This window comes from Columba livia, chromosome 5 (assembly GCF_036013475.1).
Source record: "Columba livia isolate bColLiv1 breed racing homer chromosome 5, bColLiv1.pat.W.v2, whole genome shotgun sequence".
Lineage (NCBI taxonomy): Eukaryota > Metazoa > Chordata > Aves > Columbiformes > Columbidae > Columba > Columba livia.
Window position 1 is genome coordinate 65104776 of NC_088606.1, and position 15823 is coordinate 65120598.

General features: G+C 40.5%; 1 protein-coding gene across 8 annotated transcripts in view; it reads right to left on the reverse strand.

The window, feature by feature from the left end:
* Positions 1-15823, reverse strand: part of NAV2 (neuron navigator 2) — a 372685-nt gene that overhangs the window by 175450 nt on the left and 181412 nt on the right. The window contains exon 1 of one of the 8 annotated variants that reach the window (XM_065065519.1): positions 5299-5567. The exons of 6 other annotated variants lie outside the window; for them this stretch is intronic. In XM_065065519.1, coding sequence (XP_064921591.1) covers positions 5299-5349 — 51 coding nt within the window. In that variant the 5' untranslated portion in view covers positions 5350-5567. Of the gene's footprint in view, positions 1-5298; positions 5568-15823 lie in introns of those variants that run through there. One more of the 8 variants, XM_065065516.1, reaches the window with a different exon arrangement.

Sequence of the window (15823 nt, forward strand, 5' to 3'; positions counted from 1 at the left end):
GTTTTTAAGTTAAGCACTTGAAAATCTCTTCCCGAATGAAGCGTTTCTTCCAAATAAGTATGTTTTCGTTGCTATGTGCTATACATTAGCCCAGAAGGCACATTGAGATAAGAGCATTAAAGGGAAATATTTAATAGAAGGGGATGCCACGTGTAAACCAGGACAGAAATTTTATACACAGTGGATAAATCTTTTAACACTCTCTTTACGGGAGAAATTCTGAATTAACTCACAATTTTACAATTATTTTATACCTAGTGGTTTTTAATCTAGTGCTTTACCCAACTTATGGCCCATTAACTTCTGCAAAACTCAAGTTCTGGTCTAGTTGGCACCACTGACCTCCTGGCACACATTTGGGATGGTGCTGAGCGACACTGCATGAGCACAAGACATCATTTGCAAATAGTCCTATGTATAAAGTGCTTATGCAAAGACATGCACATTTCTTTTGTCTCATGTTATTGAATATGTTAAAATCTAAGCAGAAATGAGTTACAGGGAGAGAAAACTAAAACCAGAATTATATCTGCTTACTGAAGTTTTATAAACTGAAAACAGCAATAATAGAGGTGAAAAGTGACAGCCAAGCAGCCTCTGCTCAGTTTTCTCCAGCTCTGTGTATCCCATAAACCTCATCCCAACTAAGACAAAAGCTACTCCCTTCCTAAAAAAAAAAGTTACAAACTACATTAAATAAAATCCTAACAAGCTCAAAGGTTTGTTAATCTAAAAACTGTTTTTGAAACACTGTTATTTATGGTACATTTCACAACAAAATACTGGCTCCTGCTGACACTAAGGTGGCTCTTCAACCAAGTTTATTTCATTCCATTTCAAGAAATAAAACTTGTAACATAGGCTTACTGTGGGGTCATTTATTATACCATGTCAAACCCAGAATCTTTCTTTACTTAGGAGACACATGCACCATCTTCATTCATTAGTTGCTCATAGGCTCAAGAAAACCTTTCCAGGGTGTATTTTGGTTTGTATTTGGGGTTGGGGTTATCTACTGCCAGTTATATCCAGATAGGTTAGTTATCATGTTTCTACTGATAAAATAGTAGGGAAAATCTTCTAAAAGGTGGAAACCTCCTCAGATTTCACAGCCCCATACACATGCTACAAGGCTGGGGCTGCTCAAAACCAGGACAATTTAAACCTTACGTAAAGAAAAAGCATCACATGCTTTTTACCTCAACCTTCAATCATCACAAAAACAATGTATCACCCTTTGCAAATTCTCCAAGCCATAAAACTGTGAGTGGGAAAGATCCTTGTATTGATTACGTGTTTGCATAAGGTGTGTATCTGACTCATAACGGTTAAACAACAACAACAAGAAGAGAGGAAGGTCTTACACTATATGTTTAAAATTTGTTCTGCTACTCTCAAATGCAAAACAGAAAGAAAATGAGAATTAAGCAGTTATTTTTCTCCCAAGAATTGGTGGTACTTCAGAAAGCGGGCACTGCCTATTCACCAAAAGGCACCTTAGTTACTGGCTGTCCATTCCTCTGAATAACACCAATATGCTCCAGTAAAGGGCAAGAAAAGCCCATCAGAGTTGCTCAGGAGACATATCCAGCAATAAAAGCAACCTTTTATTATGCAGATGACAAAGAGATTTGTGCGAACATTTTGTCAAGGTCTTTCCCACTCTCCCAAACAGATAATTAACATAAAAATGAAGATTTCCTAAGTTTTCCAGAATGAAAGTCTGGAACATTTCAGGAGCTAGATGCCAGTTCTTGCTCGGTTACAAGCGATGCAAACAAGCAAGGAAAACTGTAATTCTGGGTAGATTTAGGGAAAAACTTCTCCCAGTGGAAGTGCTGAAACACTGGGACAGGAGCCATGTGTTTTTGGAGCTTGGCAAAATCAATTGGCCCATAACAACCTGATATTTCTTTGAAGCGAGCTCTACTTTGAGCAAGGGGTTGGCCCAGCCCACTTCCAGAGGTCCCTTCCAACCCGAATTATTTTGTGATTCTATTTACAGAAGTAGCTGGAATAGTTATTAGTTACTCTTAAGGACTCCATAGGAATCAGTCAACTCCAGATCTTGGTTACACTTCTTTTCCTTAACAAAACCGCAATTTGCTTTCTGTGTCTGTCTATCAAAAGATGTCATCAACTTGTTCCTCAAGCTAAATTAAGAGATAAAACGCCCAAAATGAAATTATTGCATCATCTTTACAGCCATTTACATACAGCTTTACATCTGGCTGGTTTACCCTCAACGCAATAGTATACAACACTATATCCAATATAGCAATGGTTTTCAAATATTTCTGAAACAAGTCATTTCCAAATGTTTAAAATAATATCTTCAGGTGTTAAAAAGTTATAAGTACCCAAGAGAAGAGCTGTGAACTGGTGGAAAGTCTAACACAAGCAACAACAACCAAACCATCAGCTCTCAAGAAAAGTACACTAAACAAACAGCATCGCTCTAGATGTAAAACAACCCCCCAAAAAGAAAAAGGGTCAAAGGCTGAAGGCAGTAGCTCAAAGGGCTCTTCCAGAAGTCACCCACCTCTTCACTCCCTAGTTTTTATGCTGTTGTATTTAGAATCTATTTCTACATTCACAGAAGTAGCAAGTGCAGTTTTTCAATAACCTGATCAGAGTTGCACATGTAGTGAGCTTGCTAACCCTCTACAACTGCCTTCCCCGAGTAGTTTATGCTAAGTCCCCTTGGCTGCAAGTAATGAAGATGTGCCTTGAACATCAGAATCACCCTGACATCCTTTTCATAAAGCAAACACACAAATAAAATGGGTGCTAATTGGATTATAAAGCAGGATGTGATAGAAATAAGGCTACCACTCACCAAAATAATTCGAGGGCAATATTTTGGAAGAAGAGCTACCACAAACTAAGTTTCAAGCAGGGTTAGACACCTATTTTTGCATTGTGCTGTTCCAGGAACATCCCAGTTTTTACAAACTTAACTAAGTCTTGCAGGACCTGATATCTGGGGACTCTGTGATAACAGCAGGCAAAGCAATTTACGCCATGCTGCCTAAAAAGATCTATATTACAAGTGGAAAAAACTTAATCTTCTGCAGTCTGAATCTTTCAACCACACAAGTGATTCTCACCATCACCACCCAAAACTCTCAACACTATATATGTGGTTATTTTTGGTATACTGTAATCAGCTGACCCTAAGCAAACGCTGATAAGCATCTTCTGAAGAAACAGGGACAACTGTAAGAAAGAGCGTATTCACTAAATTGATGCTGTGTAAAACTTCATGGCCATAGAAAGAACAGTACAGCTTCACTGATTGTTATGAAAGGCAAATTTTCATTTGCAGCTAAATACCACGACAAACAGCTGAGGACGTCTCATTCCATCTTATCTCCTACAAGACTTGGTTATTTATTTGTTGTTTTATTTATTTTAAAGTTTTTATTCTGGTTTTCGGTTCCTCTTCTTAGTTGTTGCCAATTAAAACATTTTCCTTTTGTATTTTCAGATGCCTGAGACATTTTCATTGGGCATTGTCTGTTCTATTTACTCTGATGCTTAGCTGAGGATTCCATTTAAAAAATACTATAAAGCTGACTTTCTTTGATCCACTTTATCACTACGGACCAGTCAAGGCCTATGGAAGAGCTCTGCACAAAGCTCAGCTCATCTGAGACCCTTAGGCTGAACCTTGCCAGACCCCCTGAGACCAAGGAGCACCCACAGCCCTCCCCGCAATCTCCGCAATTCTCTAATTACAGAGGACAATAAACGTCCACCGGTTAACAGGGAGTAAGGCACCCAGTTCAGGTTTTCATACTTTTCTCCTCCTGGTAAATCCAGCACTTTACCAGCAGTCTGAGCATTACTTGGTCAGATTTTGTTGTGCCTTGAACACTTAGCAGCTATTTAATTTCTCAGCTCACCATCTCCTTTGCTCTGCTCTATTCAATGCTTGGGTTCTCACAGGTGCTCATTCTGTTTGCAAAGTCCATTCACAGGGTGGCTGAAAAGCCAATGGATATGCAAAGACTTTTTAATACACCTGTGTACACAGCTCTCCCAGCTTCCCAAAGAGATCTTTGCATGTGAAAAGGGAGGGAGGGCTCACTCCAGCCTCCCTTTCCAACCAAGCCTGGGCGACCCCCACACAAAGCCGCACATTTTCCCTGCCAGCTCACAAATTCATTATTCCAATGCCTACTCATGCATGAAATATCCGAAACTATCTGATCCCACGTGAAGAGCTGCTTTTCTATCTAGAACAGAATGCTTAAATAAAGCATGTTTATCTCCTCTTTCCCGGCAAGGAAAATAAGCAGAGATTGTTAAATTGCTGGGCACACTATAAATTTTCTATGATCGCAGAGCCTGATACAAAGAGGTGCCAGGTACCTTTGACTCCCACATGGATTTCAAGAAAGTTTTCACATACAAAGGCTAAAGGATTAGACCTGTAGCAAATCCTTGGGTTTGATTACAAACTCCTCAGGAAAATAAACCTTTCATATAGAAACTTCAGAGAAATGTAATTTTCTTTGTTTACATAATCTGCCAGCGAGACAGAGAAAAGGAATTTAAAGCTATCTCAGCCATTGCCTCGATACTTTTTTAACATCAAATAGCTTTAAAAAGAAAGCTGTTCATAGGGAGTTTCTCTCTAAGTTTTGAGCAGAGTTTAAATCTTGGTATGGACAGTAATTCAAACAGACAGGCAGGTACATGGGTTTCCTGATCTCATTTATGCTGGAGGAATGAAGCTGCCACACACTTTCTACTTACAGGGAACAGAGGGGTTTTTACTTTCCTGGGAAGGGGAAAAAAAAAGGGGGGGGGGGGCGAGGGGGGGGTGGTGGTGAAGAATTTAAAAACATACTGTTTAGCAAATAAAAACCCAAAATGCTCCCAGCTGACAAAATTATTCTAACAAGACTGAGAGAAAACTGTTTCCAAGAAGAAAAAGGCACAATAAATAAAGGAAGGAGAGCTATATGCATAATCTTTGTTTCTATTCTTACTTTTAAATGAGCTTAACTCCAGCGATGAAACAACACGCGAAACAACCTAAAGCAGTCCAAAAGATGAACTAATGAGTAACAGACCCGGCTGCAACTCTATTGCACAACAGCATTCCAGTTGGGGAGAACATCGCTTCAGCATCAGCCTTTCCATATTTCACCATCTCTCAGCTATTTATTTACCGCACCTGGACAAAAGCTCCTGTTTGCTACTGGAAGGAAAAAACCAAAGTGCCGTATGAACGCGCTGTTTTTAGATCAGGTTTTTTTGAAGGGGTTTTTGTTCTGAAGTCCTTACCAGCTTCATGGCGCTGTTGTTCTGCTCCCACCGCCACAGCATCACGCTCATGGTCCCCAGCGAGCACCTGCGGCCGGGCGGCGGCTGCACCTCGGCTGTCACCTGCCCGGTGGCCGCTCATCCTCATCTCATCTCATCCGGTCCCATCGGCTGAGATACAATGTCCGTGGGGAAGAGAAAGGCCGGGAAGGTCACGGAACGATCGTCTGTCTCATCCCGAGCCCCAGAGCCGGGCGGGCTCTGCTCCCTCCCACGGCCGCGCCGGGAGGACGATGCTTTAACCCCTTCGAGGAGGAGGGTCCAGCTCCTGCTGGACCACGCAACAAAACACACTTGCTTTGTTTCGTTTTGTTTATTACTTTTTAAAGTTGTGGGCTAGGGACGTAGTGAAGCACTGAAGGTGAAAGAGAATACTTTGCAAAAATAAACCCCTACAAAATAGAAATGAAAAGAGTTCCAAGCCAGCCGTGGTTTAGAAAGATGCCTGCGGGTACTGGGCACGTTTTAGAGCAAAGCAATAAATTACAGGGGATTTCCTCCTGAATTTGACAACCTAGGAGCTCAGCTTCTAAACGTGGCTTGTTTTACCTGCGTTTAGTGCACTCTAGGCTGCTTCCACTTAAACTTTCATTTGTACTTAAGTCTGCTGGATGGGAAAGGAATAGCCTTTCCCTCAGTAAAAGGGAAAGAGGAAAACAGAATAATACACGTTGTTTCAAAAAGATGGACCCAATCTGAAGTCACTGTATCTTTAAAACTGGGTCCATCTTTTTGAAACAACCTGTATAACACCTCAAAAAATGGTTCACTGTGTGGATCATCATAGATCAACTTCATGAATATAAGCTTTGCATTTCAAGAGATTAGTAAGAGTAGTTATGATATCCAGAATGACTGCATTCAATGGCAAGAAATATCACAGTTGGCTAGATTTTCTGTATTTAAGATACACAGCTATTAAAGATCTATGTAAATGCCAGACTATTCCACAGCTTCTCTCTTGCATCCTTCTGAAATCTCTTGCCTGTTCCCCTGAAGTGTCTGATGTCACGGTTGAGACGGACAAACAGTCTTACCCCGTGTAGCCGTCCAGACAAGATACTCAACTGCGGGAAGATTCATGTCAGATCTTGCACAAGCTCCTATGAAAACACCAGTGGGAAAGGAGCTTCACACCACGCACTTGGCTGTTGCTCCTCACCCTTCTGCTCTGGAGAAGGTTCTATATGTGACAGAGGGACCTGGGGGGACAGGAGACCACAGGAGCTCCTGTCACAGGTACATCCCTATCCAGAGCACCCCAAGCCTGGGTTTTTGGGATGGTTTCTTTGGTGGCTTTGGTTTTGCCAAGCCACAAGTAAATGATAAGGAACTATGGGAAAATAATAACATGTTTGAAGCAGTTCCCCAGGCTGCCCCTTTTCCCACCCTCTCCTCAAATACAAATTGTGAGTCAGGCAAAGAAAACTGCGGGCTCCATAGGGAGGAGGCAAGAAACGATTGCACACATAACCCAGGGTTAAAGGATCCAGAGCCCATGAGCAGCTTCTGATAGTCTGCTGTCATTTTCCAAGTGTTTGAATATTCCTGTGAAGATATATGGTCCTTATACTGGCTGCTGCTTAGCTGAAGCCCTTGAGTCTCTTTTTTGGGATGCGGTTTACGCCTGCAAAACTTGAATTTGTGATCCTGTACTTCTAAAGGTGCAGTCTTCTGAGGCCAAAAGAAGTAAATATACCCAATTTGTTCTCACCGTGCAGCTAAGATACTAAAGAAAACAAAATAATAAAAAGGAAGGGGGGGACACCAAGTTGTACCCAAACCAATCACTTTCTTAGCTAAAATTGCCACTATTGCATGATTTTACCGGCTAGGTTGTTTCATGTACCCATCAGTATCTTGCTGAAGAATAACACAAGAAATTAGTAAATAAGCATTTGAAATTCTGCATATACGCATTTCTATAAGAAAAAAAAAAGGTAAAAAGGTATGCATCTCTGTATTGAAGTCTTTTATTTAACAGTTATGTTTCTATGACTTGGATTTCATTCCGTAAGTCTGTAATTGTTATCCTGTTCTGACTATTTTTAAGTGATAAGAAAGAAGGAATAATTACAGAAACGAAGAGTAGTAACATTCCTTCAATGTAAAAAGAATTTCCCCACCAATACTGGTAGCTTGAACACACCGAAAAAGAGCTGCATGTTGAAAGCGTTTAAGACTTTATACGCACAGGTTACACTTGAACCACAGAATTAAAATTTGAATCTTATCCTGTGAATAAAGCACCCTTGTTCTTTCACTTCACACCAACGTGGACCAAAGCCCCAGCACAGGGAAATCTACATAACCGAGTACCCTGCTGAAAGGTCATTCCTCCGACATTCAGAAGAGGAGAAGGTCAGAGCCCCTTTGAGGGCTCAAATACAAGATGTATGGTCCTCAGGAGGGTCACAAGCAGGGACAATAACCTGCTGACAGAGCCCTGAATGAATGAATGAATGAATGAATGCACTCGGAGGGAGACGCCCGGGTGCGATGCCAAAAGGATTTTGTAAGAGCATCTTACCAGCACCTCTGAGGAGCTGCGGTGCTTAAATGTGTCCCTTCCCCGCTGCTGACACGGTGGAGACATCCCAAGGCTTTGCCATCGATGTGCTGGCACCTGGCTAAATATCCTGACTGAAAGGTTATGCTCTGCTCCCAAAAAACACACACACTTAAGACAAATTTATAGAAAAAAGGGAGCCGAGGCACAAGGAGCTTTACACTCGCAAGATTACGGCCCATACAAGGGGCCAAGACAACCCACAGCACAATCCCGAGGAGCCTCAGACATCTCCTAAGCCTCTTAAAAGGTTGTTGATGATCTGCTCAGCTGGTTTGTGCACACAAATGTTTTCATTCAACCCCTCGACCTGGCACCAAACCAGGGATTGAGAGAAGCAAAGGAGAGGTCACAGAAAGTGGTGGTTTCTCATCTTGCCATGGCAGGGGAAATTCTGGTTTTGGGACCTTTTCCTACCACTTTAGTGCCTGGGGAACAGGGTAGAGCCCAACTGGCCCCTCAAAGAGGGGCTCAGATACAAACAAGCAGATTAAAAGACCAGATATAGATGGAAGGACATGGGCTTTAATTACTCTTCAGCCAACCAGTCTTGTTTCTTTGAATACAGTTTTCTGTCTATTTTTACATTAAATGAAGTGTAGCTGAGATTTGGAGTATTCTCTCATTTTATCCCTTATGGGCCAACTGAGCATGGACAGTAATCAGTCTGAAATACTAATGAAGCAAAGCTCCTGAGGTTAAAGTGTGAGTTGTGAACCTAATTTTCAAATTAATTAATATCCTTAATTAAGATCTGCGTTGCTTTTAGAAGCTTTTATTTAATGGATTCCCCTAAGCCGGCCTTGATTTGGGACGAAGATCACCAGAGTTCTGATACGGTTGCCGGGTGTAACCGGCATTTATTTCTTCCATTAAAAAGCAAGACTTGGGACCTGCCTTTCATCCTCCTATCTCTCTTTTAGGCTCCCTTGACAGAGCGAAAGAGATAAGATTGGGATTGAAGTTGGCGAAATCTGAGCACGACCTCTTGCCCCCCAGAGTTCTTCCCCAATCGCTGCATTGAATTCTTAAACTATAAAGCATTAGAGCTCCCCAGAAAGCTTTATCATGAACTCTGACGCCATGTACATGTTGACATGAAGATATTAAGTTGAGCCTTCAGAAAAGGACGTTATTTACAGCTCTAATGGGCATCTAAACATCCCTATTAAAGTGCTAAACAATACACTTGTTATTCAGCAGCAAGTTTTCAATGACAGAGAAACACGCGTGTCCCCAGCACAGCCCGCGCTCTAATGAGACATCACTCCAATTCCCAACACTTTCCAAATAAAACTGGTGGAAAAACAGGAGGAAACAGGTGTTGGAGACATTATGAATGAACTCGGTGCGTACGGTCATTGTCTGTGCAACGTTTACTATAAAGAAAGCTCACGGAAATCCGTTCGCTAATAATCCATTGTTTACCTATGAAAAATATGTGCGCTAACAGCTTGCTCCGCAGTCATTAAACAGTCACACTCTTGTCATTACAATTACTTTTGCTTTTTAATCACATAACACTTTGTTATGTTTTTTACTTAGAAAAGGAAGCACATTATTAGAAAAATTTATTACTACTCTTCTATGCATTTTGGTCAAAAATATTAAAATTTTCTACTCACCAAGAGGTGGGGTTTTATTTATTTTTCCTAAATGTCAATAACCGCTTTGTTTTTCCTTTCATGCTTTACAAAATGGAAATATCTCAAAAATTAAAATACTGGTTAAAAATACTGAAGTTGTCAATAATAATATGGTTATGTATGATGTGGGAGAGAAGGGGAGGATAGCTCAGAATTATAACAGATGATAACAATTTTCATCCTAAAACAATAAATCTTAAGATGGTGTCAAACAGCAGTCACCAAATTAAACATTTTCTAAACCAGCAGATAAGATTCCCTGCGCTGGTCAGTGTTAGAGGACCCAATGAGGATCTACCCAAAGGGTGAATCTTGATTTACAGCAGTTGTTGGGAGGTTCTAGAGGACAGACAGACAATTCGTCCTGGGTACCAGCCTTCAAAGAGCAAGAATGAGACATCCTTGATAGTCCCAGACATACCAGCACCCACAAGTCCCAGCCAGGAGCACAAAACGAGGGATAGAAACTCAATTAACAAACAGCTGAAGCAGATCGTATTATTACTGGCAAATGAACATCCCCCTCTGGAAAACGTGTCTTGTTAAACCAGTATTTTCTGCTGAGTTCACAGCAGCTTGTGAAAGCGATAACGCAGATGCGAGGTTCTTGCATTCACATCTCCTGACATGCTGAAAACCAGAATAATAACAAATCAACCTGGCAAACGTCAGCTGGACTGAAAAGGAGCTAACTGGTTTAAAAATACATGATACACTGGAAATTATCATTAAGAAAATAAGCAGATTGACTGTGATCTGCAGGGATAATTTTCAGTGCCCCCTTTTCTGAGCAAGCCTTAAAGGAGCATAAAGCAGTTACAAAACTTGCAGGTGGCACATAAGTAATGGGAGAAATAAATGATAAAGAAAATGATCAAAATTAAAGTAGCTCATATATGCTGACCAGAGCCATGAAAAGGTGTTTCAATACAGCAAATATAATGTTGTAACAAGGAGAAACTAAGAATGTCCCAGATCAAGGGACTCTTCATGAATTCGGTGAACCTGAAAGATTCGAGGGCCAGGAAAGAGCACCATTGATTTGATGCACATTGCGATGCCGAGGTTTCTGCCGTGGTTATAGGGGCAACACAATTCTTGTGGATAAGAACAGGTGGTTATCAAGCAAAAACAGGCTTTATTACCTGCTGGTTTTAGTGCTGGTTTGTGTGCAACAATTCGACAGGTTTATTAACCCTCTGAGGGGCTTCAGAGAAGAGCAACAGTAACGACTTGAGAACTGGAAAATACGTATCTCAGGACAAGATTCAAAAAGCTCTGTTTCATTTGCAAGAGAAGAGGAAGGGCAAATAATATATCATAACAGGAACCAAATAAAATATCGAAGCAATTCAGAAGAAGGCATATGGACTGTTTTATGGAGGAAGTCAGAATGGACTATCGCATTTATTGCTGTCTTACTTTATCATCAAAGGCTATTTCTAATTTCCCCATGGAAGTGTATCAGTTCACTACAGATCTGCTCCTGCCAACCTTTACAAATGTTCATAGCTCACTGGTTTCAGAAAGACTCAAGGGGGTATTAAGCAAAAACAGTGTTAAAGCAGCAGGTGTCACTGGCAGAATAAACCACAGAGCCCACGATCAGTAAAGACTCAGATCTTTCCTGAGAGGTAATGCACAATGCAATAATCTACTTTGCAGCCTCATCTCTATTATGAGAATATGCTTCAGTGTAAATTTTAAGATGCCTGAGGAAAAGGAGGTTTAGAGAGACAGCACTGCTACAACCCTAACTCTTGCAGGGAACGGAAGCAGGAAGAAAGGACATACTCCTTTGTAACTCTTCAACAAACTCTAGAGTAAATCAGAACCCATTCTGCTACAAAGAAAAATATTTTTAAAATATTTTAAAGTTAGCCTCTGATGTCTGCTTGATAATTCTACACTATGAGGGCCAGATCACTGTTTTTAATGTACTTTGGCCTCTCTTCCTGCCATCCGTGTGCAGCACATGTCACAGCAGTATAAACGCTGCTAGAATCTATACCATCACCTGGCTCCTGCCAGCAGCCCTGTGTAACACCAAGGATTAAAATAAACATAGGAGTAGTGGAAAGCTGCTCATGGTCCATTCTAAGTTCCACCCTGAAGTGGGCGAGCTCAACAGCTCAGCAGCGCACCAAGAAATAAGCCTTTGTTGTAGTCGTTGCAATATTAGTTTATTGAGTCAGTACACAACGGAAAAAGCTGCTAAACAAAGTAACAAAAATACCAGTAGACTGAAGAGGCACCGGCCAAAAGACACAGTTTGCAACAGCATTTCTCTGCTTGTAGGAGTTTCCACACAGGATGGTTTGTTCGCAGGATCTATGTTCTGCAAAATCACTCACACAATGAAATCTCAGTGGGCATCGCGAGGGGCTCAGACCATGAGCTGGGGAGATAAATAAGCAATCGGGTTTTACCCACTGTGGTCAGGTGTATGACAGCAAAGGAGAAAACCTCTTACTGGAGCACTAATATCACCAGACACCTTATGCCGTTCTACAAACGTTAATGAATCCCCAGGGCCGCTCACTATTCACCCTTTACAGGTAATTCCCTTTAATCAAGGCAGGTATTAGTCTCCTCACTACAAACAAAGGAAAAAGAAAGTGGTAAATGAAAGAGGGTACTTCTCTTAGTAGCTTTTGCCAAAACACAACACTGATAGAGAAGCAGAGCAACTGAGAAATAAAATAATTAGAAACTGATCTCATAATGGTCTGAAGAGGACAATAATCCAAGGGTCAGCTTTCACGAGGAAATCTTCTATGGATCCTACTTCAAAAATCTCTTAGGACAGGGTTATCTTTGGATTATGACTTTCTGAATGTAATCCCAGCTCTGTGACCTGATGTGCCCTGTTCTCTGCTTCCCAACATGCAAACGCATGTAATAATTACCAAGTTTTAGAGATTTGGTGAGCTTTCAACAATTGAAAGGATAGGATGCTGAGGAATGGTATCGACAGGCAGCTCCTCCCAAAGACGTTGTTCTACAGGAGATACAATGCACCAAAGGAGTTTAGATTTCATCATTGCCATGTCTTTTCATGAGCCATATGTACCATCATCTATCCATCCATACAGCCCTGTTCTACTGGCCAAAAGAAAGGGGCCAAGGTGCTCTTGTCCTGCTCCTGTGGCCAATCTCTGCGGTCACCTCCAAAGGCCAGAGACCTGGCTTTAAAAGGATGGGTTAGTTATGCAGGATTAAAAAAAAATGCAAATATTTTGTGCGGCCACTTGAACTAGCAGAGATACAGAATGAAAAATCATCAGTGAAATTGCATTTAGGAAAAAAAGATGAAAAGACAGAACTATCATCCACTCTAAAAAAGCCAAGCAGGAACTCCTAGTATTAGCGAAGCACAATCGCGTGTGTGCAAGGAACGGTATTGAGGAGAGAAGCAGAAATGCCAACAGCAAAGAAAGGAATGGAGACGGTGATATTTAAAATGAAAGAGTGCTCTAGGCTACATCAAATGGAAATGCAAATTCTACCTCAAGATACATACATCCAAATCTCAACATCCTCCTGCCGCTTTAAAAGGCACAGATTTCTCTGAAGGGTAAACAAACGCTGAGCTGCCCACGTAGGGGGCCTGAAAACAACTTTTATCTAAACGAAGCTTTTCTAGTCACCAAAGCTGATGTTGAATTAATGCTTCTAGTATTTGAAAGGGATTATCACTTGCTTGAAAATAAAAACAAAAACGCTACTGTAAAAGTTAATCAACTTGGTTTATGTTTTTGGTGGATTATTAAGATAGCAGAGAACTATGAATACAGGTTTCAAATATCATCTTATTTTCCCATATATTATCATCACTAAAGATTACTCCCACAGCTTACTGGCATTTTTATTTTTCTGCATCTGAAAATATGAAGCAGTGAATAAATATAAAAAAGCTACAGCACGGCCTGTTGTAAATAACCAAAGCATTTTGCTGAGTTCAGTGTATTGAACATCAGTGAACAGAACACACCCTGACCCTGTGAATGTCCAAAATAATTTATTACTGTTTTCAACCTGCTTCAAATCACTCTAAAAGTTGGTCTATATTGACATGACAGTGACAAAAAAAAAGTGCTAATTACTTTAATTTGCTCCCCACACTGGCCAAATCTAGACTATGACTTGGAGCCTGGTCTGATTTGGTCAGAGTAACTAGCATTTACTAAGAACTTATTTATCAACTCCAATTTGAGATTCCTCTCCAAGAATATCAGTATTTTTCTGGGTTTCAATTAAGCAGATTTTAGATATAAAGTCATAATAGAATACAAGGCAATTTTTTTCCCCTGACTGCACCACTTCACACTGCTTGGGTGTCTAATTAGTTACATGCCTTAGAACTAAAATTATTACTGGTCTGTTCTGAATGTACTTTAATATGATTATTAAAATATATATATATTATGATTAAGATATATTGGATCTGACTCTTCTTTGCCTTGAAGTTTGACCATGTAACTTAGCATTCCACCTTCATATTCAACTTGTGTAACTACAATGATATGAGCTGCAAGGCAGAAAAGAATTGGACCTCGTTTATTACATAAAATTAAACATTCCTTAATTTTATTAAACATCCTTGCACTGATGTCAAGCCATGCCCTAAAGAGGAAATTCTAATAATACTTTCAAGCTATTTAACAGATTTTAAACCAGTCTCAACCTATGCTTTGAATATCCTAAAATGTGCTAGTTGCAACCACAATGTTACTTTTTTTAAATGTTATTTTAAAAGTTAGATAAATAATAAACCTTAAGCTCATTCCCTGGTAAGCCTTGTATGTTACAGCAGTATTTGTTGTAAGAGGAAACAAGAAATGGGTCTCAAGGTTTACCCTGAGCAAACGCTTTGATCCAAAATACCCCTTATTACGCCAGCAAAAGCCTTGGCAAAACAACAAGGGCAGCGCCCACAGATTCAAATACCAAGTCGGACCCAATTTCTGCAGCCATCTCTGCCTCAGTTACAGGATGCTCCTCAACTTCACTGTTTTTTCCCCCAAATTTTTCATCCAGCAAAGCTTTGTTTTCCATACAACGTGAATCTTTCACTTTCCGAAAAGGCAAAGCAGAGATACATTTTGTATTTCCCATAGGAAATGGCTTCATGTGGTCGAAGAATTAACTTCTCATGGGCTGATTCCCTGTTCTGATACTGAAAACAAAGAGCTTCAGCTCTCAAGTCAAAGGCAACATGTAGCTTTTTGGAGGGGTCTCAACAATAGCTTTGGGTTCCAATTTTATTTCTCTTGATATCACACCCAAGAACTTTGAGGGGTCTCAACAAAATTGTCTAAATGAAAATAACTCAGATGAAACAGGAATATTCCCACCAAAATCAGTTGTATGAGTCTGACATTATAAAGACAGGGTTCATATAGTTTTTAGTGGTGCCACTCATCATTTACTCAATGAAGGAATGTTCCACCGATCCTTGCTCCATAACACAAACCACCAACACAGAGACCTTCTCCAGCATGACACAGCACAGCTTTCCCAATCCCACAGCTACATTAGGATAACAAACACAATAAAAAACACCACACAAATCAAAACCCAACAAAACCCTACCACCACCACAAATAACAACAAAAACACACAACCCCACTACCAACCATTACACATGAGAAATCAGGTCTGGCTTCTATTTCAGGGAAAACTAATAACCAGAATTGTTAACAACTGATGGACAAAAAGACTGTTCTGCTTCCTGCTGGTTTAAGCTCTTCTAGGTAAAACAATGATTACTGCTTATAAACACAAAAATCAAGTAATTTTTGATAACAATGAAAATAGCGAGTTACAAAATAACTCTGGTTTCTAGTCAGAATAGTCTCCTGCAGCTGAAAATACAGCGGGAACGTCGCCTGAAAGAGCCGAGTGAAATCTGCATTTGATATTTGTGAGGGAGGTGACATTGTAGACAAGGCGAGCCATTTAGACATATTGCAGGTCCTGTGAAATGTGCTCACTCTGCCTTATTAACCGTATTGGTAACCACAAATGGGGAAAGGACTTAGCTAACAGGAGAAGAAAAGTCCAAATTACTACAAGCGGCCCATGTAAATGTCTTATGAGTCTATACACCAAGTCCTTATATCTGGTTTGCTCCCAGGTCTGGGATGGGGGATCCCATGGGCCACTCAGCTGGTACTCTTAATTCTGGTAGTTTTATGGGACCTGATACCTCTGAGATCCTGAGATCTTTAGAAGCCTAAAGATGATACAAGGACAGCAAAATTGCTTC